The 22,346-nt window shown below is 45.1% G+C and overlaps 2 protein-coding genes across 2 annotated transcripts in view; one reads left to right on the top strand and one right to left on the bottom strand.

The window, feature by feature from the left end:
* Window positions 1-22,346, bottom strand: part of CIB22 (LYR family of Fe/S cluster biogenesis protein) — a 100,626-nt gene that overhangs the window by 55,453 nt on the left and 22,827 nt on the right. The window lies entirely within an intron of this gene.
* LOC147463227 (uncharacterized) lies at window positions 17,107-19,347 on the top strand. The gene has a single exon (XM_086483028.1). It carries the CDS (start codon window positions 17,170-17,172, stop codon window positions 19,345-19,347), a length of 2,178 nt encoding a protein of 725 aa, XP_086339154.1. The 5' UTR covers window positions 17,107-17,169.

Below are 22,346 nucleotides of genomic sequence, written 5' to 3'. Positions count from 1 at the left end.
ATCCCATAAACAGATGAATTGCATGACAAAATAATCAATATTTTGATTAGCCCTCTGAGTGTACCCCAGAATTTCATGCCAAACTTCATCAAGTACTTCAATGGATCAGTATTGTGCCAAGAAAGCTTGCTTCACACGATTATAGTCCAAAACCACCCTCGATTTTGTGCTTGTATCAACTCCTCAAAATTGTGTAACCAAACTTTTGCATCATCCTGTAAACTATATTGCAGCAGCCGCAACAATATAACTTAGTCTAGTATAATGCGCAGTGAGCAATTGACTTCCAACTTTTCAATAAACGTCTGTGCATTTTCATTAGGCAATCTATGAAACTGTAGGAACTCGTCTGCCATGTTTGATTGCCACAAAAACACTTACATGTGACGTTGAAAACTCAAGGACAGTCGATGGATCACTCCAGTACCTAATCCACCTCACACTGGGTAACCCAGCCCCTAGTGCTTGGCTTCACAAAACCTCACGACCCTCCAAAGGCTGCAATCCAATTATACGACCGCCTCAAGTGCTGTCCACAATTTGCACATACATAGGCGGTTGTCCATAAGGATCCACATCCCTTTTACATTCACTGCCTGCAGAATAGACATATTTCACAGGAATTGGAGCATAGGAACACTTGCTCCTCCATGGGGGCACCAAAACGATGTTAGCGTGCAAACAAGAAGGAAAACAAGAACCTCTATAGCCTTGTATACACCACACTGTCGGAAGGAAACACTATAAAGCTGCGAAAAACACCTATGTCGAACACCTGTAAAGTTGCGCGGGAAACAGCCCTAACCCAAACCATGACTAAAATTGCTGAAAACCGAGACCATAAAGATGAAACTCGTGTCCTGTAGACCTCCGTAGAGTATCCATATGCTTGATTCTGACAACAGACGAGAGAATTACAAGCTTTCGAAGTTGGGGTATCGCTCAAAAGCTCCAAAAAAGCTAGTCTCTGTAAGCAAAAAAAAGTATGCAAGGAATTGCAGCTATTAAAAAGGGGGATTTTTTGGCTCTTATCCCAAGGAATTTTCTCTCCCCTCTTAGCCGACATGGTTCTCTCTTTGGTTACCTTTTAATTGGTCCATTTTGGGCTTAATTTAGGTAGAAAATGGCATGTCGGCCACTTTTTGACCAAGGAAAGTGGGGAAAGGAGGTGTCCAGAGGACCAAAAAGAAACCCAGGTGCCTGTCCAGATGGTGGGAACCCATAATGGGCACCCTTTCCTCCCCCAAAGTCCACGAGCCCTCATGGGCTAGGCAAGTGAGCTCCATTTTCTCCTTTGATACAACCTTAGGGGGTACCCACTCCCCACCTTATACCCTCCAATTCCCACTTTCTCCCCCCCTCATGTGGGATTACTCCATTGCCACTTGGCACCATCCTCCCACCTCCCCACTTAAGCATATAAATTTCATGTTTTGCATCCCACTCCGAGCAATCTTGGCGAAGGCGTGGCGGGTGACTCCAAGCACCGAATGCGATGTTGTAAAGCCGGGCTCGGAGCTTATCATTTCGGCTATTTCCAAAAATCCTCGGCCACACCTTTTCTAATTAAATTTATCAAATCAGCCCACTTGCCTTTCCTCGCATGCATCCGCACCCACTTTCTAAGTAAGGAACCGCCCATTACAAATGCATGTAACTCATGATGTATGAGTCCGATTCACCGGCTATCAAGCACGACTAAAAACACTCGTTGAAAACCACCTTTTAGAAGTTTAACCAACCCAAAACTCTTGCAAATGACTAAGCAGAACCAAGCCTTTATATATAAATTTTACAAGAGCACTCTGAAACTCAAAGCATTATGTACATCTCTGTACTCGAGGCTAGTGAGCAAGCTTTTTAGCATGGATTAGTGACTTTATCTTCATCCAAAAAATGCCTGACAACGTCACATTGATGGAGTTGACGGGCAATAGGAGGATTCTTTGGGAGTTTCATTTTGAGTTTCTTGGCGCACTGCAGCAGAGCAGGTAGCTATGGCGAGCTTCTTGGTTGACCCGGGGTAGTGATTTCTTGGCATCCTCACTGCTCGCTTTCTTGTCAACCTGCTCCTGCCATCAACATGAACCTGTCTGTAGTCGCAGCTGTATCCCTAGCCCAGTTGATACCTGCATTATTGTTACCGTTCTACTTACCTCTCGCTTCACACGCGCGGTGGCCATAGTTGCTACCTTCGACACCATTCTTACGCACACCAATTCACTATAAGCTTACCACAGACGGCTTCAACTTTGATTCCCTAGACAGATCTCGAGCGCTTGCACCACAATCCCTCACGTGCTAAGTTACTGCTCTTTGACGCATCCGCCTACTTAGACAAGTTGATTGTGATGCCGCTACAATATTTGTTGCAGAAAGCTTTGCGTGTTCCCCTACTGGTTTCCTTGACTGCCGCTGAAGCTTCTACGGTAGGCAAACTGGTTGCCGAAGGTGGGTGCAATCAAGTCAACAAGAAGAGAAACCCGGCTTTCAAAAGGGTTGCTTTATTAACGAGGCGTCCGCCATGTATCTATTGTCAGATCGACACAGTCCCACCCAATCCACCAAAAGAAGAGTGCCTTCGCCGATCCCATCATCAGGTGACAGTTAAGCCAGGCTCAAAAATCCTTCAAGCAAGTGTATGCCAAAATGGAGTTTCTGTAGCAGCACTACAGAGGAACCTTTTCTTGCGCTGTTCGAGCCTGCTCCAAACTGCCTATCTGAAAGCACTCAATCTTGTTGCAATTGAGTTAGGCTCTTTGTCTGCCAAGATCAACCACAAGTGATTTATCTCTTGGTTCTCTGGTGGTTTTCAAGTGTCCTTGTTTTCCATATGTTCAACAAGATGGGAGTTGCCGCCGTTGTGTTGCGGAGGTGCCCGATCTTTTCATTTTGCTGGTCATGAGCTACAATCTTGAACCTGAATCTTTCCTTGTGTTTAGTGATGGTCTTTTCATCGTTATCTCATTTTGCAAGCTAGTTTTTGTTGAATAACCGTTATCCTCACACAAAGCCCCTTCTGGGAGGGATGTATATCACCAAAAACATCATGTTCATGCCGTTATGCCATAGCCCTCATTTTGTTATTCCTCGCTTAGCCGTTTTATTGGGATAGCGACCTAATGCATTGCCTATGTCGCGATGTTGTCTTTGTCAAGTCGAGCCCTCTCAGAATTTAGCCGCTAAGCCATTGTAAGCTCACTCCCCCTAGAAGAGGCGTTGGAGTTGATGCAGTCCATTCAGTCGTGTCGAGCCCCTTCTCAGTCCAAATTTTTAAAAAAGACATCCATCTTTTTTCCCCCCTAAGGGGGGAGGTGTGGTGTGTGGTCGTGTATGTCATGTGTCCGACCACCTAGTTTGGGAGGACACTTCTGGTGTTCTTGGCATGTAACCTTGCTAGTACTCAATATAAGGAGTTGCCTCACTGGAGGAGGGCACGCTCAGTTTGGTGTAGTCTCTCTCCATGTGACGTACCCGTCACGAGTAGAGAGAGAGAGAGACTACACCAAATTGAGCGTCCCCTCCTCCAGTGAGACAGCTCCTTATATTGAGTACTAGAAAGGTTACATGCCAAGAACACCAGAAGTGTCCTTCCACACTAGGTGGTCGGACACATGACCTACACGACCACACACCACAATATAAGTGATACATCATATAAATGTGACAAGTATACCAAGCTGGCACGTGGCTGAAAAACTACATAAAACAAGACTCTCGCCCTTATAAGACGAAGGAACATCTCATGCGGGCCTACCAGATATGTGCCACTGAAAAGGCACATCTACCTCACATACGGTCCTGCACAACCACACAACCCATACTCCCTAAACTGCTCGTGGGAGATACCGAACACGAGGTAAAACTCTCACACAACCTCTCCGCTCCTGGACAGGGAATCAATTCAAGGGAGCTAGAGTGAAGGGATAGAGTTGCCTATGGAAGAGGTTTGGTGAAGGTGTCAGTAGGGTTATCAAACAAAGAAAAGTACACGAGCCAAATGGCACCCCCTAGGGTCTTCTTCAAACAAATCGGTATTGTGTCTCTAGATGCCTGGTCCTTGATGAAACACCAGCTTCCTCACAATAGAAATTACGGTGGTCTGCTGCTGAATATAACCTCCAAAAAGTAACCTCCAAAGTCAAACAAGCTTGCAAATGTACCGGTTGCTTACTACTCCATGAAATCGCTCCTTAGAGGTGTAACGTGTGGTCAATCGTAGTAGTGAATCTCAATCTCCGCCCCAATCTGAATCACTCCATCCTAAAAGAGTAATCTTGGAGTCTCTATCTCAAGCATATCAAATGTCCAACAATTGTGACTACCAAATACTGCAAGATCCAAAAAGCTTGCTTAGAGTGGGACTGAGGGGGCTCCTGCAAAAGGAGCTGAGAAGTCCCACTTGGAAATTGAGGTCAAAACGGGTATTCACCAACCAAATGAGAGAGCCCACCAGTTTCTGCTAGTCCGTAGCATCAACTACATCCAAAGGGTCCTATAGAAACTCCTAGTTGGGATGCCTATTGCTGGTCGTGCCGAAATTGAGGTCAAAACGAGTATTCACCAACCAAATGAGAGAGCCCACCAGTTTCTGCTAGTCCGTAGCATCAACTACATCCAAAGGGTCCTGTAGGGACTCCTAGTTGGGATGCCTATGGCTGGTCATGCTGAAAGCCTCCAACCGAGATCTATCATCTTAAACTCCTTGGCTAAGGTCTCCATCTTCTAGTGGATATGCATGACATGGCCACCTGTGATAGCAAGATCACCCACATAAAGGATAACAAGTGTCACCAATCCTCCCTCTCTAAAAAGACACAAGTCCCGCTTCGTAGGAGAGCCTAGGTTTGAAAAAAGAGGGCAAAGCTTGTAGAGTCCATGCACTATGCCCCCTCTTACTTGCCTCAACTATGATCCCAAATAGCCACCGCATGCTCATTGAAGGCCACTTCCAAGCCCAACTTGCACACCCAGGCACGGACATAAGATAGAAGTCTAATTGTGGAAGATAAGAGTACCTTGGAGAAATGCATCTCCCATGTCCGTCTAGGATCACCAACTTTTCGCCAAAAAAGACAGGACCACAATGTCGTCACATGTTGCATGTTGGACAACAGATCCTTCAAAGGTTTCGAGTATTGGGAGGCACCACTATAAAGAATCCAATTACCAAAGTCTCTAACTACAAGAACTGTCTCAACCTCCGATGTCACAAGAGAAGTCTCCAAGGGTATCATCTCTAGATGGACAAAGTTTAGGGCTGTAGCCAAAGAAGAGGATCTCCAATGCGCTTGGGACACTTCACCAAAAAAGACCTTTCTAGCCACAAATATTGCAAGGCCGCTCAGCTTTCAAAGCTTCCTGCTCACCATCCGTCTTCCCACTTCCTAGGTGCATGGAACCCCTCCTCTTCGTCCAATACCATTGAGATTATCTCCACCCAAGTAATCGTGTTGAACCGTCCACTCCTGATCAATGCAGAATAGAAATGGGGGGAGAGAGAGAGAGAGAGAGAGAGAGAGAGAGAGAGAGAGAGAGAGAGAGAGAGAGAGTTCTATTATCGTCCTCGGAGGTCAAATATGACCTATGGGACCAAATGAACATGTCACGTGGTGTGAGTGGAGGTCATAAGTGACTCCCGATGCTCAAAAATGGCTTAAATGAGCGTTGCAATAGAGAGTCCACATCGTGGTTGGGAGAGGAAGGTATGTAGGGAGAGCTCATGGCTGAATATATGGGGAAAAGAGAACCTAATGTGGTCAAAAGCTGAGCACTCAAGTAGTGTGTGATACTCACTCTCTCGCACTTGACGAGGGCATAAGGTGCAAAGTCGATGAGACTCCTCGCTAGTGCCCCAACGTCCTGTCTCGCAATGTAGAGAATGGGAGCTAAGACGAATGGAGGCAATGGTGCGGATCGCACTCAATGGGATGGGCTCAAGAATGTAGGGATGGGTTCGGTTACCGCGTTCAGAAAAGAAGAGAGATTTGTAGTTTGGGACAATGTGTGTGGTGTAATTGCTGAAGCGAGAACCTCCGGATTTCTCCCAAGCCATGATACATTGGCGTTGTAAGAAGGCCTCATTAACTTGGTAGTCGATCGACGGATCCTTGACCAAGTGACATGCATCCAATCTTCCAAACCATTTCTTGATGTCAAACATCCACCCCAAACTTAGTATTTTGCTCTTGCATGTGTTTTGGACCTTTTGACTTGCTTCATATGCGATTCTAAGAAGTCGGTACAAAGGGCTACGTTGTGTCTTAAGCATGTACTCCACAACCCTTTGCATGCCCAAGACCTCAATGAGAAGCGATCCGGACTCAAGAAGTAAGAGCATGTAGGGTGTTTGTGTCTTGACTTGGAGAAAGTTAGTGAGAGAACGCTTTTGGACATTCGCAAACTCTTTCCAAGTAGACTTCCCGATGCTACCACCCCACACCTCGACTCCATAAAGAAGCACCGGTGTCACCAATGTGTCAAAGAGGTACTTTTTTAGAGCCCAACACTTGATCTCTCCAGCATTGCACATGTTCTCAAATGCATAATAAGCCCTCTTTCCGGCTTCCAAGCGACGCATTGCGCAATCTTTCCATCTATGATTGGATGGAACCTCAAGGCCAAGGTACTTGAAGCTATCTACTACTTCAAGTTGCTCATTGTTGTACACAATGCATGGATTTTCATCATTGAGAGCCTTTATAAGCATAACCTTGGTTTTGGATCCATTCACGATCAGCCCGCTATGTAGGCAAAAGCGTTCCAAGACACTCATAAGCTTTTGTGCATCTTATAAGGTATATGCAAAGAGCACTACATCATCGGCATAAAGCAAAAGCATGATCACCGTATTTCCAATCTTAACCTCTTCTATGCCTTCTTGTTGCATAAAATCAAGAACCATGCATTCCAATTCATCAATGAGGAGCCCAAAGAGGGTTGGAAAAATGTGGGCATCCTTGTTTGACACCAATGGTGCTTGCAAAAGATTCTGAAATTCCATCTCTCATACATAGTCCACATATCACTTTTCGGTAGATGCGAAAGATTGCATGCATAAATTTTCTCGGCACTTGAAGGCTTTGCATACGTCTCCAAAGATTTCCTCGCGGTACCATGTCAAAAGCTTTCTTGAAATCCACAAAGCAACAATACAATTTTTTTTCTTTCGATCGAGACGCTTCCATAAGAACTCGAAGAGTGACAAGGTGATCAATAGTGCTATAATGCTTTCGAAAACCTGCTTGGCCTAGCGCACGTTTGCCGTTCTTTTCAGCACATTCACTTATCTTCATCTCCATGATACATCCAAATAACTTTGCCATCAAAGAACCAACCATTATAGTGTGATAGTTGTTCACATTGTTTACATCTTCTCCTTTGTGCAAAGGTTTGATCCAATTTTCACTCCAATCATGAGGCATGCCATGCTGAAGTGCAAGGTTAAACATATCGCATATCCAATATCGTGTTTTCTTGCTTGTCCATTTAATCATTGCAACCTTGACACCTTGAAGGTTCCTTGCCTTGCGAGAGAGAGAGAGAGATGAAATGAAATGAAATGTTATGTAAACATCTTCGAAAGGCCAAAATGACCTTTCAAACCAAAAATAAAAGAATCAAATATGATACTATCATCTGAGGTAAAGCATAAAAGAAAAACATCCTCGATCCTAAAACAATTCCAACAGGAAAGTGTAGGCAAGTAGCAAACAATCTGAGAGAGAGAGAGAGAGAGAGAGAGAGAGAGAGAGAGAGAGAGAGAGAGAGAAGATCAGCATCCTCTAGAAAAAGAAGGGAGAATCTTCAATGCGCGGCTAAGAAGAATCTCGTTGTGACTCGGAGATTGACAGAAATACATACCGATCAATTGCCCTTCCGATCTAGATGCAGAAACTCTAACCCTGAAACCTCTCACATAGCATCCTCTAAAATCAAAGCATTTGTCCTACATTGTGGGTATAAAGCAAAAGAGATAGAAAGGACATTTCAAAGTAAAACGGGGATAAAATAACACACACATCAAAAACATGTATACTCAATGCTATATGCAATCATGTGTAATTATGTTGTATGCGGTGGCCATGTGAATCCGTGAAAAATAAGCAAGATACAAACACCGTGAGTGAGTCTGAAACCTGTGATAAGGCCAATATCATAGCCAATGCCTATAAAAGGACATTGGATCTGCTTGGATGCCGATTGCTCGCCCAAAAGCATCATAATCGTAACCATCGTACATTCTTACAAAATTTATACAACAAAAACAAATATTCATTGTAGATGTCTGCAATCCTTGGACAACGAAATTTATTGCCGAGTTGTCGTTGCTCCTTGATCTATTGGAAGACTCAAGTCCAACAATAGTTTCATGTTTCTGTGCTTCACTTTAGGGAAAATTTGAACTCTCAAAGGGGCCCTATAAAGATGTTTCACTTTCTCTCTCTTGTCCAAAGTGGGCAACCCGATGAAGTCCATGAACGCTTTGCCAAAACCCTATCAACCAACATATTATTGGAAAGATCTTAAAAAGTAGATTCTAAATCTCCAAACTCCGACAAATTTAGAGTTGATTTGTAGAAGTTATGGCCGCCAAGAGATTCCATTTATAAGACGAAGTTGTCACATCAAAAAATGGAATCTTCTACAATACAAGGAATCTGATGGCATGCTATTTATCAATGGCCAGATCTCAATGAATACATTCTAAATCCAAAAGGTCCGACAAGTTTTGATTTTATTTGTAAAAATTTTACCGTACGCCCGTTTTGGATGAGACAGAAAGTCGAAGTCCCCAAATTTTCCTTGATGATTTGAATGTTCTCTGTTTCTAGCATCTAGCTTACCATAGTAATGGTAGAACCAAGCCATGACCAGTATAACATCACATTCTGCTAGCTTCATAATGTGAAAATCGACCGGAACTTAAAGTCGAAGTGATCCAATCATTGGTGTCCAGAATGTGTAAGTTCTCTTCGCCATCTGTGCTTTAATCTGAGTCCTTTTGGCATAATCATCAATGCCCAATCTTGCAACAAACTGCGGGGAGATAATATTTAGCATGGATCCTCAACCAAAGAGGATACGTTCACCTTGATTGCTAAATTTACCCCAAGATTTACATGGATCATTGGATGGATACAAAGTGACACTTTACTTCACTTGACAGAACTAAACTGAAAGAAAGAGAGAGACGCAAGTGAGAGAGAAAAGAGACGACACCAAATGTCAGGTCCCAAAACCTCAAGGGGCCCACCTCAAGGGGCCCCCTTGCTCTGTTGCCAAAGCAAGTACTTTCTTTATTCTTGCACAAATGCTCATACAATGACTGAATGCTGAGATGTTGATGCTAATGGGTATTGATGCTACTAATGTTGGGTACTGGCATTGGTTATTGTGTCGACGACGGTGACGATGACAACGACGATGGCGACGACGAGGCTATGGCTGAATGCCAAATTGCTAGTGAGGTCGATGGTTAGGTAATCTGAAAAGGCTAGGTACTTCAGCTGTGGATCTGCTATTGTGGCGGTTCTATGGGGCTTATCTGCAAACGCCGATGCATGCAAGGCTGAGAATGCAAAAACACTAGCTGGCTGAATCTCAATCTGCAAAAACGCTGGCTAGTTTGTGCTAAAAGTGAAAACGATCTAGGTGTTGATGGTCGATGCGGCGAGGATCTACAACCAGGAAGGGTGTGGGAGGTTCAGGGCTGAAAACTCAAACGCTGATGTTTGTGGCTGAAAACGCTGGCTGGTTCTTGCTCTGAGAAAACACTACAGATCCTGAGGTGCTGCCGTTCGGGTGTCTGTCTCCTTGTGCCCCTGCTTCTTCTTAGCGCCTTGGCCTTGCTTATATATCCAAATTATGCTGGGTCGAGCAGCTATAATGTCGATTCCTAATCGTGTTTTTGAAGAGTGACAGGTAACCCAAGAAAGAAGGGCTTGTCCAACCTCCCCTTGTGCCTCTTTTCACTCATTGAGAGCGGACCGTGCACTTAGCGGCCGGCCAATTGACGTGAGGTGGGAAAAAGCAACCTTGGTGTGAGCGCAAGGCCGCCAAGGGGTGCGTCCGCGGAAAAGAGAAGAGCTCGGGTGAAGAGAAGATCCTTCTAACACAGATTGCAAGCTAAAGAAGAACCTCAAGAACCTCAAGAACTCAAGAACCAAGACCCACAAGAACCCAAGTTCCGCGTGAACTTAAGAACACACGACTTCAGTGTATGGTCATCACCCGAAGCGGAATGGATACTTCGCATGGAGGTAATGGGCATGACAGTAGCGAAGAAGAATCTCACCACCAAGGAGTTTTTTCAGACCCTCCTCCTCTTCCCCATCTACGCCACGGTTTGCACCGAATCCTATGGAGGCTTTGGTCAAGTCCATGATGGACATGATGGCACGACAAGAAGCCACTCGCGTTGCCTTGGAACGCGAGTGCGATGAACGAAAAGAAAGAAAGGCGGCTATTGAGCAAGCGCACTTGGAAGCCGAAGACAGACGAGCGGCCCTGGAGGCAGATCGAGAGGTGCAGAGAGACCTACGCATGCAAGAGTTGGTCTGGCGGGCTCTCACCTCAAAATCCGAGCCGGCCAAAGATGTTGGTAGTTCATTAAGTGGCGCAAGCCGAGATTGGGACTGCAATAACCCAGTCACAGAGAAGATCACGTTCAGTAAGTATGATGGTAAGATGGATGTTACGATTATTCATTCTTGGTTGCATCAATTTTAATGCTTATTTTGCGACAACTAAGAAGACAGAAATAGCAGGGATTTGACGGCACCTATGTACCTTGCCGGTGATGCCATTGATTGGTACCACGCATGGCAAGAGGCACAGTTGACCACGCACCTAGAGGAAGCCGAGGACGGCGTGCCACTTTCTTTCAATTGGGCCGACTTCCAAGACAAGCTCAAGGCGCGGTTTATGCCACCCCAGTACCTCGCACGATTGAAGGACGATTGGCGCGGTCTCAAGCAAAATGGTATGCCAGTTATGTCTTTCTCTAATCATGTTTTGCAGCTCCGCACTCAATTACACAAATCGGATGCGGAGCGCAAAGAGGCCTTCCTTTATGGATTGGACGAGTATATCATGTTTGATGTGGAGGTACTTGATCCAATCGATCTCAACAAGGTGGTAGCGATTGCTCTCGCACAGGAAATGAAGCACAACAAGGGAAAGCCTAAGGAAAACAAGACTTCAACACGTACCTCTCAGACTTCGCAAAACCCTCAAAATGGTAAGAATGGTAAGAACGGTAACTCTTCTAACCAATCTTCCAATAGTCTCTCAGAAAAGAACTCTCCAAATGAACCTAAGGGTAAGGCTAACACAATTGCTAAACCTAAGCTCACTCCAGATGAAAAGGTAGAACAAGGAATTTTAGGAGGATACATCACGTCGGAAGAGCAAAGCACTTATTCTAAGGAAGGTCGTTGTTTTCATTGTCACATTAAGGGTCACCTATAAAGAACATGTCCTAAGCTTGAATCTAAAGAGACTAAAGAACCCACAGAATCCACTTCCTCTGTCAATGCAATAAATGACAACACAAGTGTGACCCAAGTCTCTCATGATCCTCCCATTGATGAGTCTCTCATTAAGTGTTATGGTCATGTGAATGGTCAGCGTTTTGCCATATTGTTTGACCCATGCAGTATGCATGATGTGATTAGTAACTCTCTTGTCGAAAGAGCCCGCTTGGAGGTTAGCACATCTCCTTTCGAGGTGTCAGGCTTCGCTCCTGGTATGGACTCTCTCATCACCAAAGTGCCTTGATGTTTTGTTCGTTGTTCAACAAGCATCCTTCCGCAGAAAATTTGTAGTCTCTCCTCTCTCAGGATGTGATATGCTTTTAGGCATTCGATGGTTTGTGAGCATAACCCTCTCATTGATTGGGTAACTAATACATTCACTTTCAATGCTAAAAGTGACTCTCCCATTGTCACTTGTGGAGAGCAAGTTGTTCATTCTTCATCTCTCATTTCTAATGTGTAGGTGAAGATTGAAAGGATTCAGGAGAAGGAGACTCTCTCTAGTAGTAGTATCTAGTCCTTTTGTACCCAGACATGGTATTGGATTCACCATTTTTCAACAGATTGGTCTCGTAGGTCATTTTGGCCTTTTGAAGACGTTAATATAACAATTCATTTCATTTCTCAGTCTCGTCTTCTCCAAAGCATGACACATGATTTGGATGATAATGACAAGCATGATGATGAGCATGATGATGAGCATGACCAAGATGTGATTTCTCACACGCATGATGATTTGCAAGAAGATGATGTGATTGTTCACAAGGATGATGGTTTAGTTGGTACTTTGTCTAGCGAAGCTAACCTCATTGCAGATTCGATCGATCACGAAGGACCGATTTTGGCTCTCGAGCCTAGGTCCCAAGAACCCTCACAGGAAGTATTCTGTGTTCGAGTGATTAGTCAGCACGCATTGTTAGAGTTTTTATTCGTGAACGTTTCCTGTATTTTAGTCAGCGTCTTTATGTGATCCCTTTCCAAAGGCATGCCATATTGTACGTTGAGCATGATTTACTCATGAATGAGCACGGATGTATGCGGATGATTCATGAAAAAATGAAATGTTCGCACCCAAGGAATTCACATTCCATGTTGCTTCCTTGGCATGACAGTTTCAGAAAAAGCACAAGAAAGATTGAGCATCGAGCATAGGCATTTCCATTGTGTTTTGCCACAGTTGATTGATTTGGATCAAAAAGTCAAGATTCGATCCCATTGTTTGCGTGTGTTTGATGAACAGTTTGGCACTCCGTATATCTATGTTCATCTCCATTGCATGCACAATTTTTCGAAGGAATAGTATTTTTCCAATCACTTTACATGGAATGGGTATGTTCATGTTTTTGTGTTCGAAGTGGTTTCAGGAATTTTGAGCCTCGGAGATTCTTGAAGAAGGTAGACACATGATTATCGACAAAGTTGAAGCATCGAAGGAGCCTCAGAAGACTTTGTGTCGCTTTCGGCGCGGCCCAAAGAAGCAAGCGTTGCAAACCTTTATGAAGTTCGAGTATCGCACGACCCACACATCAGCGTGGGCCCGCGAGGGAATCCTTTCGAGGATTCCAGACGCTGTTGGTGATCTCCTTCGATGCCATACAGTCCGGTACCAGTACCTCACTTTGAAAAGGAGGGGATGTCACGTGACACATCTAACCCTATGTGTACGTGGACAAGCTACTTCATGACAAGGGTTCAGTCAGTCTAGTCAATTTAGCTTACGAAGTGTTCTGGCACTTTTGTGAGTCTGTTCACAGACCGTGCATGCCCAGACACTTAGAGTAGATGCATATCCTCTAGTTGCAAACAACATGATCATCAGATTTCCATCAGAACCCATCAGGAGCAGTTTTACAGTGCATAGACCTATTTTCTCTATTTTAGCCAATTTTCACTTATTAATTTTAAGTGACTTTTGTTGGGAAACTGGGTAGGGCAATTTGCCTAAGACAATATATAAGAAAACCAACGCTAGCATTCTCTGGCAGAAGTGGAAGAAGTGCACAGGCAACAGGCTTGCAACAGGAATCTCTCCCTCTCTCTCAAGCAAGAACCCTGCAAGGCCTGGCATTTTCAGCAGTAAAACCCAGCGTTTTCAGCAGTTAAGCCAGCGTTTTTGAAGGCCTTAGATCAAAGATTTGGAGCCAGCATTTCAGAGTTTTTCAAGCCCTAAGATCAGCGTTTTTCTACACCAATAAACCAGCATTTTACAACCAGCCAGCCAGTGTTTTTGGACAGCATGAATCAGCGTTTTATACAGCATGAAATCAGCGCATTCAGCAGCATAGACAGCAGCAGATCCCGCACCCCCAGCAGTTAGCGTTTCAACCTCGTCGTCGCCGTCGTCGACATCAACCTAGACCCACTTTGCATCAACATCTTGTACCAATTTTGTGCAATCAATAGCATAGACCTCTCTCGCCATCGAGAGAGGGGCCCTTGGAGGAGGGTTTGACAACTTTCTGGTGTCGTATTCTCTTCTCTCTCTATCTCTCAGTCTCATGCACCTTCATTCACAGTGTTCATCACTTTCTTTGTGTCTATTGCACTCTCTCACTAAAGGAACGGAAGGCTCTCCTTTCGTAAGTAAAAGGAACCCTTGAGCACAGTTCGGAGCACTCATCTTGAGCAAAGATCAACATTCACTTCCGCTGCACCTTACAGTCAGGTCCCAAAACCTCAAGGGCCCCCTTGCTCTATTGCCAGAGCAAGTACTTTCTTTATTCTTGCACAAATGCTCATACAATGACTGAATGCTGAGATGTTGATGCTAATGGGTATTGATGCTACTGGCACTGGTTACTGAGTCGACGACGACGACGACGACGATGGCGACATTACCTCCGGAATGACAAGGGGAACATTTTCTTACTCTGCCGTGAAGTCAACTGGGAAACCGGTTGGGAGATTTTTAGGCGGCAACCCCGAAACGGAAAAATGCTTGTAGATGTGCCAAGTGGCACCTTCTGGTGCACTTTCCTCATGCAACAAGAAGTGGCGCTGAATTTGAAGGAGAGAAAGCCTCATTTTCAGATTTCGTCACAGGTTAAGAGCTATGGAGTGCTTGCTTTCCCTCTTATGCACAGTGCGGTGCCAGGAGTGATGCCCTGCACGCTACGCACTGCCCTCTCTCTCCCCTATGGCAGTATGTTATGCCCCACTAGTGGGCTTTTCAATTGACCAATGTACAATTGTGTGGGTTCATGCGCGATTGCCGAGGCAAGAGCCTCTTGCACAGGTACTGGATTAGCTAGCGGCTAATCTCCCGCAGGTACAGGTGAATTCGGAGAGGTTTCACGCCAAAAATCTCGTCCGATTCAAAGGGCAAGTAGCCCTACACGTGCGGGAGCTTGAGGACTTGCTACGGATGCGACCGGCACGCGAAACGGAGCCCGAAACAGTAAATTACAGCCTGCTGTGTATTTTTGCAGGTTTAGGGTTTTGGCCCTAAACAGTCCCTAATACCCCCAGGAGGTTCGGGGACGCGAGGGGACCGCTGTACAGGTGATCTAGCGCATTTTCGGGGCTGAAAACAGAGAATTCAGCGTGCTGCAGATTCTCGCCAGGTTTTGCAAAGTGCCCGTATGCGTCGGGAAAGTCAGTCAATGCGTGGGAATACTGACTGTGAAGGGTCCTAGTACAGTTATGCTGCCGAAATCGGGCCGGAACAGTTGAAATTCAGGTAAGTTTGTGCGGGGCAGCTTGTAGGGAACCACAACGTTTATTCCCACTTTTGAGCAATAAAGAAATACCGAAAGGGGCGCCTAAGTTAGGGGCCAATCTGGTGTCGGTCTACTTATACAGGTGCAATCTAGCAGCCTGTATCCCTCTCCCCTTTGTTGTGTCTTGAAAGTACATGTAAAGTGGGCGACAAATTAAATGGGTGAAAGCAAATAAGGTTTAAGTTTAAAGTCTACCGCCCTTCTTCAAAGTACAAGCCGGTTTCATGGTTCCATCCCCGGGATTAAATCACTTTTTCCCATAGAAGTGAGCCTTGCTCAGGTTGGGCTTGAAGACACAGGGGATCATAGACCAGACACAGGGAATTGCAATTATGCTGACAGACCAGACGATGTGACTGAAGAGGTTTCCTCTTCACAGGGTCAACAGACACATGAAGTGGGTGAGTCCTCAAGACCACCACAGACGGATGATGATATATTCAGGACCCAGTTGGCTACTGCTATGGCTATGTTCACACAAGTAATGCAGAACCCGAGGTTTTTAGCCTTTCTGCAACCTCCTGTTCCGTCTCAACAAGTTGGGTCACTGGATCATATTCGAAAGCCTGTTAAGGCTCGAGCACAGGTGATTCATACTGCACAGTCAATGGAAACACATGTACACTTGACGGAGAACATGCAGTCTTCACAACCTGTGCCTAAGGTGCAAGAATAGGTGGCTGAGATGCCAGTCTTTCAAGCTGTACCAGTTCAGCCAGCCACTTTTCAACAGCCTATAGCTGGTTCTAATGGACAGGGAAGCAACCTACAGGCTATGCAACAGGTCTTCCCACCACCTTCAGTACACCCTAGCTATTTTGGAGGTGGATCGGTATTCCAGAGCATGGTTGGTCATGCACCTGGAAATCAGTTTTACACGCCAGGAACAGTGTTCGGGGGTGCTCAAACGATGATGCCTAACCCCATGTATGGTGTCACGGGCATGCTACCAGGGTTTCAGAGCACTCAGGGCCAATTTGGGATGCCACAGGCAAATTTTGGTATGGCTGGAATTACTAATCAACAGCCAAATAGGGCATTTCCAGGTCAACTTAATTGCGATCAGGGAACACAAATGAACCCTAACAGTGTTCCCATGTTTCAGTCACTTCCATATGACAATTTAATGCCGCTGGAGAGGCCAACTCCATACAAAGAAGGTGGCAAAGGTGTGACTTTCACGACCTTTACAGGGTTTGATGACAGGAAGAAGGCTCTCTCACTCCTCCGGCATTTTGACAAGGCCTATGCAGGGGGAAACTTTACAGAGGCTTCAAAGGTCCGCAAGGCAGCCACTTTCTTGACAGGGAATGCAGGACAATGGTGGACAACTTTATTGCTCCAAGGGCAAGCTCCGTCCACATGGATTTACTTCAAGCGGATTTTTGCAGCAGCATGGTTATCTGATGACTTTGAAGCAGTTGTCATGACAGAATGGCACCAGCTTAATGCTGCCACTTGCAAGAATCTGGATGATTACCATAGTTTTTTTCGTTCGCGTACGGAAGGCCTGCCGTACTGCCGTACGGGTGCGGGTACGGATGAAGTACGGAAGAGGATTTCGTACCTGCAGCCAGCGTGGCAAAAAATTTGGGCAAAAAAGTTTCGGCTGCATTATTTTGGCCGCGCGCTCGTATAGTCTATAGGCGAATGTCTCTGCATAGAATATACAAAGATTGCAGAGACACTCACACTATCACAGAGCGTGTATGAACTTGTGAGGCTTGGACATCAGCCCGCGGCCCACCCATTCTCTCGAGTCTCCGCCCTCGGGTCGCACTCTCTCTTGCCTCCAACCTCTCCCCCAACACATAGCGCAACAGCCAGCTCAGTACTCCAAGTGGCAAGGCTCAAGCTCGTTGCACCATCTTCCAAGTTCCAACTTCCAAGCCGAATTCTTTGCAAGTTTGCAGATGGGCCGAACCAAGCGTCCCGAGTGGCAGTATGTGCAGCAAGTGAAGAGTCTTCCAAAAGGAAAATGGACTTGTAAATGTAATTTTTGTGGGCATTCATGGGACGGTGGTCCTTTGCGTATCCGTGCACATATTTTGGGCATTGCTGGCCATGGTGTGGGAGGCCCATGTGATGAGGCCCCAGCAGATGTTGTAGAGATTGTCACAAGATTGCATGCAGATGCAAGGCCAGAGGGAGAAGACAAAGCTGCTTTTGTAGATGCACTGGTCAATGATTTGGAAGGAGATGCCTCTCAAGCTCAAGGAAGTGCTTCAATGAGTACGCATGCTAAGGGAACAACTAATGTAAGTGGCTCTTCCAAGTCCAATGTGGGGTCCTCAAGCAAAAAGAGGAAGGTTTCTCAAGGGGGTTTGGCGAGTGCATTTGGCTTGCAAACACGGAAGCAAGCAGACCAAGCCTTGCGCAGGTTTTTTTATGCCGAGGATGTTCCTACATGGAAAGTAAGGAGCCCTTACTTTTCGCAAATGGTGAAAGCTATTGGGCAAGCAGGTCCTTCGTATGTTCCCCCCTCTTATCATGCTTTGCGCACCACAGAATTGAATGAGGAGGTTAAATGCGTAAAGATTGAGATCATGGGTGTACGCGAGAAATGGAAAAGATATGGATGCTCTATAGTGTGTGATGGATGGTCTGACACTAGGCGCAGGCCTATCATTAACTTTCTTGCATGCTCTATTCATGGGTCAGTGTTTTTGAAAGCTGTAGACACATCTGGGGAAACAAAGACATTAGAATTTATTTTTAAGCATCTCAAACAGGTTATCAGAGAGATTGGCCCAGCAAATGTTGTGCAGGTATGCATGGACAATGCAACCAATTGTGTTGGTGCTGGGGAGATGATTGAAAGGGAGTGGAAACACATTTTTTTTACCAGATGTGCTTGCCATTGCTTGGACCTTTTGTTTGAGGACATTGGACAGATTGGTTGGGTTGGAAAAGTGCTTGAGGATGCAACAAAGATTGTCGCATTTGTGACAAGAAAATCTACTGTGTTGGCATTGTTTCGGCAACTTAGCAAGAAGGACTTGGTCAAGCCGTCAGCCACTCGATTTGCGTACTACTTTATTATGTTGGACAATCTTGTGGATGAGAGATGCATGCAAGGTATGCGCAAGCTTATGATTGATGACAAATTTGTTAAGATGAAGAGATCCAAGACTCAAAAGGCTACTGAGGTCTCGAACATTGTGTTTAATGCATCCTTTTGGCAAGAGGCAAGGCTGATTTTGAAAATGTGTGCTCCGATTTTGAAAATTCTCCGTTTGGCTGATAGGGAAGGAGCCACCATGGGGCTTATGTACGAGCTTACGGATCGCATGGTAGAGCAAATTGAAAACATGCAAGGCATTGATGCTGCAAGGATGAGAGAGATTAGGGATCTATGCATTCAAAGATGGAATATGTTGCACACACCGTTACATGCTGTTGGATACATGTTGCATCCCATATGGCGAGGAAGAGGGCAAGAAAGTGATGGCGAGGTGCATGAAGGATGGATGACATTCTTGGACAGGTACACCAAGGGTGATTTGACCTTGCAAGGCACCCTAATTGATGAGTTTGACATTCATAAAGCTGAAAGCAAGTCATTTGCTCATCCAATTGCAAAAGATGCATTGAGGATGCAAGAGGGAGTGAAATGGTGGGAAACTTTTGGGGCTTGCACACCTGCTTTGCAAGCTCTTGCTTTGAGAGTGCTTTCGCAAGGGACATGTGCCTCTCCATGTGAGAGAAATTGGAGCACCTTCTCTCTCATTCATACCAAGAGAAGAAATAGGCTACTCCCATCTCATACAGAGAAGCTTGTGTACATACACACGAACTTGAGGCTCATATCCAAAATCAAAGAGCGCGGCTATGAGAGAATGGAGGTCACATTGGAAATGCTCAATAAGGAAAAAGATGAGGACCGCTTGCTTGCCTTGCAAGAGATTCAGGAGGCCATTGCAGAGAGTACTACAGATGCGATAGAGCCTATGCTCTATCCCATTGCTGGGACCAGTCATATTGGAGCATCATGCTCAGTTGGTGGTGATGAGGATGAGGATGAGGATGAGGACGAGGAGGAGGATGATGCTGCTTATGACGATGAGGATGTGAGCTATGGTGAGAGTTAGAGCTCACTGTGCTTGGCCGCCTGCTTATGGAGTCTGGACCATGGTTTTTGACATTTACTTATGCGGCATGCCGTTACCCGTATGGTGTTTTGTTCACTGTTGACTCTAGAGTCCACAGTTTAGATTCTAGCCTCTAGTCTTGCCTCCCTACTTATGTTTTGGATTCAGCCTTCAGGAGACTACACTCCTGATTCCTGAATGTTTTTAGCTTGCTTCTATTGTCCTGACTCTTGACTCCTTTCAGTTTGGAGGTTACTTTATCAATCATTACTTAGAGGTCTAAGGCGCCATCTTGATTCTCTCCAGTCTCGACTCTCCAGAGTCCTCGGTCCACTTTTAATTTCTAACGTTTCTATGGTTTTAAGTTTTAACTTTTGTCTGTCTATAAACTTATAAAGTTTTAAACATGGTGCTGCAGTAAGTATTTCTACAATTACTATGTAGCATCCTAAGACTGACGTGTGGAATTTTGGGTGGTCTAATCCGTACTTATTCCGTACTTCCGTACCCGTGTGCGTCCGACGTGTGATTGACGTATGGAAAAACTATGATGATTACAATCGGAAGTTTTGGAAAGCTCTACTTCCAGTAACTTCCTATAGGTTTGTGCCATCGACAGAACAGATTGAAAAATACTGTTGTGGCCTACCCAAAGGATTGAGAAAATACTGCACGAAGACCAAAGTCACTACTTTGACGCAGCTCATCGAGGTAGCAAACACTGGCAATGGTTTGCTCAAGGGAGAAGATTGTGAATTCAATACTGGCGTCAAGGAAGGATCAGCCAAGAAAAATTCAGCGAAGAAGTATGTTCCCAAGGAGGCTCCGAAAGTAACTCAGGAGCCAGCCAATGCAGGGAAAGACAAAGCTACGGCTGAATCAAAAAAGAGACCAGCGAAGAAATGGAAAAGACGTTTTCCTCGCAAGTCGGAAGAGCAAAAGAAGGTCCTGAGGTCAAAGAACAAATGCTTCATCTGTGAGCAGCCTGGCCACATTGCTTACAATTGCCCTACAAAGAAAAGGCAGCTGATTCTGAAGACAAGGAGGACAATAAAGGAAAGAAGCCCATGGCTGGTCTAATGCCAGATATGGTGGGCGACAAGCCAAATTCAGATGCAAGTGAGCTTTACAGAGCATGGGGAAAGGTCAGGGATCAAACAGTGCTTATCTTCTTTGATCCAGGTACCAAAGCCAACTTCATTTCCCCAGAATTGGCTTCAAAGTTGGGAATCAGACCTGAAGAGATGGGGTATACAGCAGAGGCAGGTTTGGCATGTCCTGGCCATACAGAGGCTGTGACACCCATCATTGGAAAGTTGCGCCTACATATCCAGTCCTATGTAGATGCTGAAGAATTTTACATCATGCCACTGGACGGATGTGATGTGTTGTTAGGTATTCCTTGGTTGTTTCGTGTACAGGGAATCATGGATGCCTACAACAAAAAGATCACTGTACAGAGCAGGGGAAAGACTCACATTCTGGATGTAAAGCTTAAAGGGGAGTCTATTCCCACTGTATCAGCTTCTGCTATTACTTCTGTAATGAAAAAGCATCTTTCTGCGTACTTGGTTTTTGCACGTGAAGTGTCAGACTGTGATGAATCAAATTTATCTGTGCTAGATAAAGAAAGGTCAATGTTTTTACAACAGTATAGTGACTGTTTTTCCGATTCATTACCGTCTCAATTACCGCCAGAGAGACCCGAGGACCATGCGATAGATTTGGTGCCAGGCAGTAGCCCACCAAATAAGCCTCCGTACAGGGTTAGTGCGGCTCAGCAGAAAGAGATAATGGGCCAAGTACAAGAGCTGTTAGAAAAGGGACTGATTCAGCCCAATTCATCTCCATTCTGTTCTCCAGTGTTGTTGGTGCAGAAAAAGGATGGCTCATGGCATATGTGCATCGACTACCGTGCACTGAACAAGAATACCATCAAGAATAGGTTCCCTATACCTAGAATTGATGATATTATGGACAAATTAGAAGGAGCAGCTATGTTTAGCAGGATAGATCTAAAGAGTGGGTACCATCAGATCCGCATTAGATCAGAGGATGTGCACAAGACTGCTTTTAGAACAACGTTTGGCCTTTACGAATTTTTAGTGATGCCCTTTGGTCTCACAAATGCTCCTGCTACGTTCAATAGGATGATGGACAGAATTTTCCGTCCACACCAGCAGTTTGTTGGTACATTCTTTGATGACATGATAGTCTACTCAAAGAATGAAGAGGAGCATAGGCATCACTTGGCCATTGTGTTCAAAGAGCTACGCACTCATAGGTTGCTCATCAATGCAAAGAAAAGTGAATTTTTTTCTGGAAGAGATCCACTTTCTGGGACACATTGTCTCAAAGGATGGTGTCAGAATGGATCCTGCAATAGTTGAAGCGATCAAGTCATGGCCAGATTTGAAGACGGTGCATGATGTCTGAAGCTTCTTGGGACTATGCTCCTATTACAGAAGGTTTATCCGAAATTTCGTTGAGATTGCTTCACCTTTACATGCTCTTCAAAAGAAGGCAGTCACCTTTAGATGGACACAAAAAGAGATTTCAGCTTTTAATCTCTTAAAGGAAAAGATGACTTCAGATCCAGTCATTGTGTTGCCAGATCTTAGGAAGTCATTTGTGGTCCAGTGTGACGCCTGTGGTAGTAGCATTGGTGCAGTGCTAATGCAAGATGGCAGGGTAGTAAGCTATGAGAGCAGAATTTTGCAAGGGCCAGAGATGACCATGCAGGTCTATGAGAAAGAGTTACTGGCTGTGATTCATGCGCTCTTAAGTTGGAAACACTACCTGCTAGGTGCAGATTTCGTTGTCCAAACGGATCATCAGACCTTGCGATACTTCTTGACACAGACAAAGTTATCTGAGAAGCATATGCGATGGGCAAATATCTTGTGCATGTAGAAGGCAAGAAGAACGTTGTGGCTGATGCCTTGTCAAGGAAGCCACAAATTTCAGCTGTGTCAATTCCTTATCATCATGAACTTGAT

The sequence above is a fragment of the Adiantum capillus-veneris genome, chromosome 2 (assembly GCF_014529385.1).
Source record: "Adiantum capillus-veneris isolate H3 chromosome 2, ASM1452938v2, whole genome shotgun sequence".
NCBI classification, from domain to species: domain Eukaryota; kingdom Viridiplantae; phylum Streptophyta; class Polypodiopsida; order Polypodiales; family Pteridaceae; genus Adiantum; species Adiantum capillus-veneris.
The sequence above is the reverse complement of the archived record's forward strand: the minus strand, read 5'-3'. Positions and strand labels throughout refer to the sequence as shown.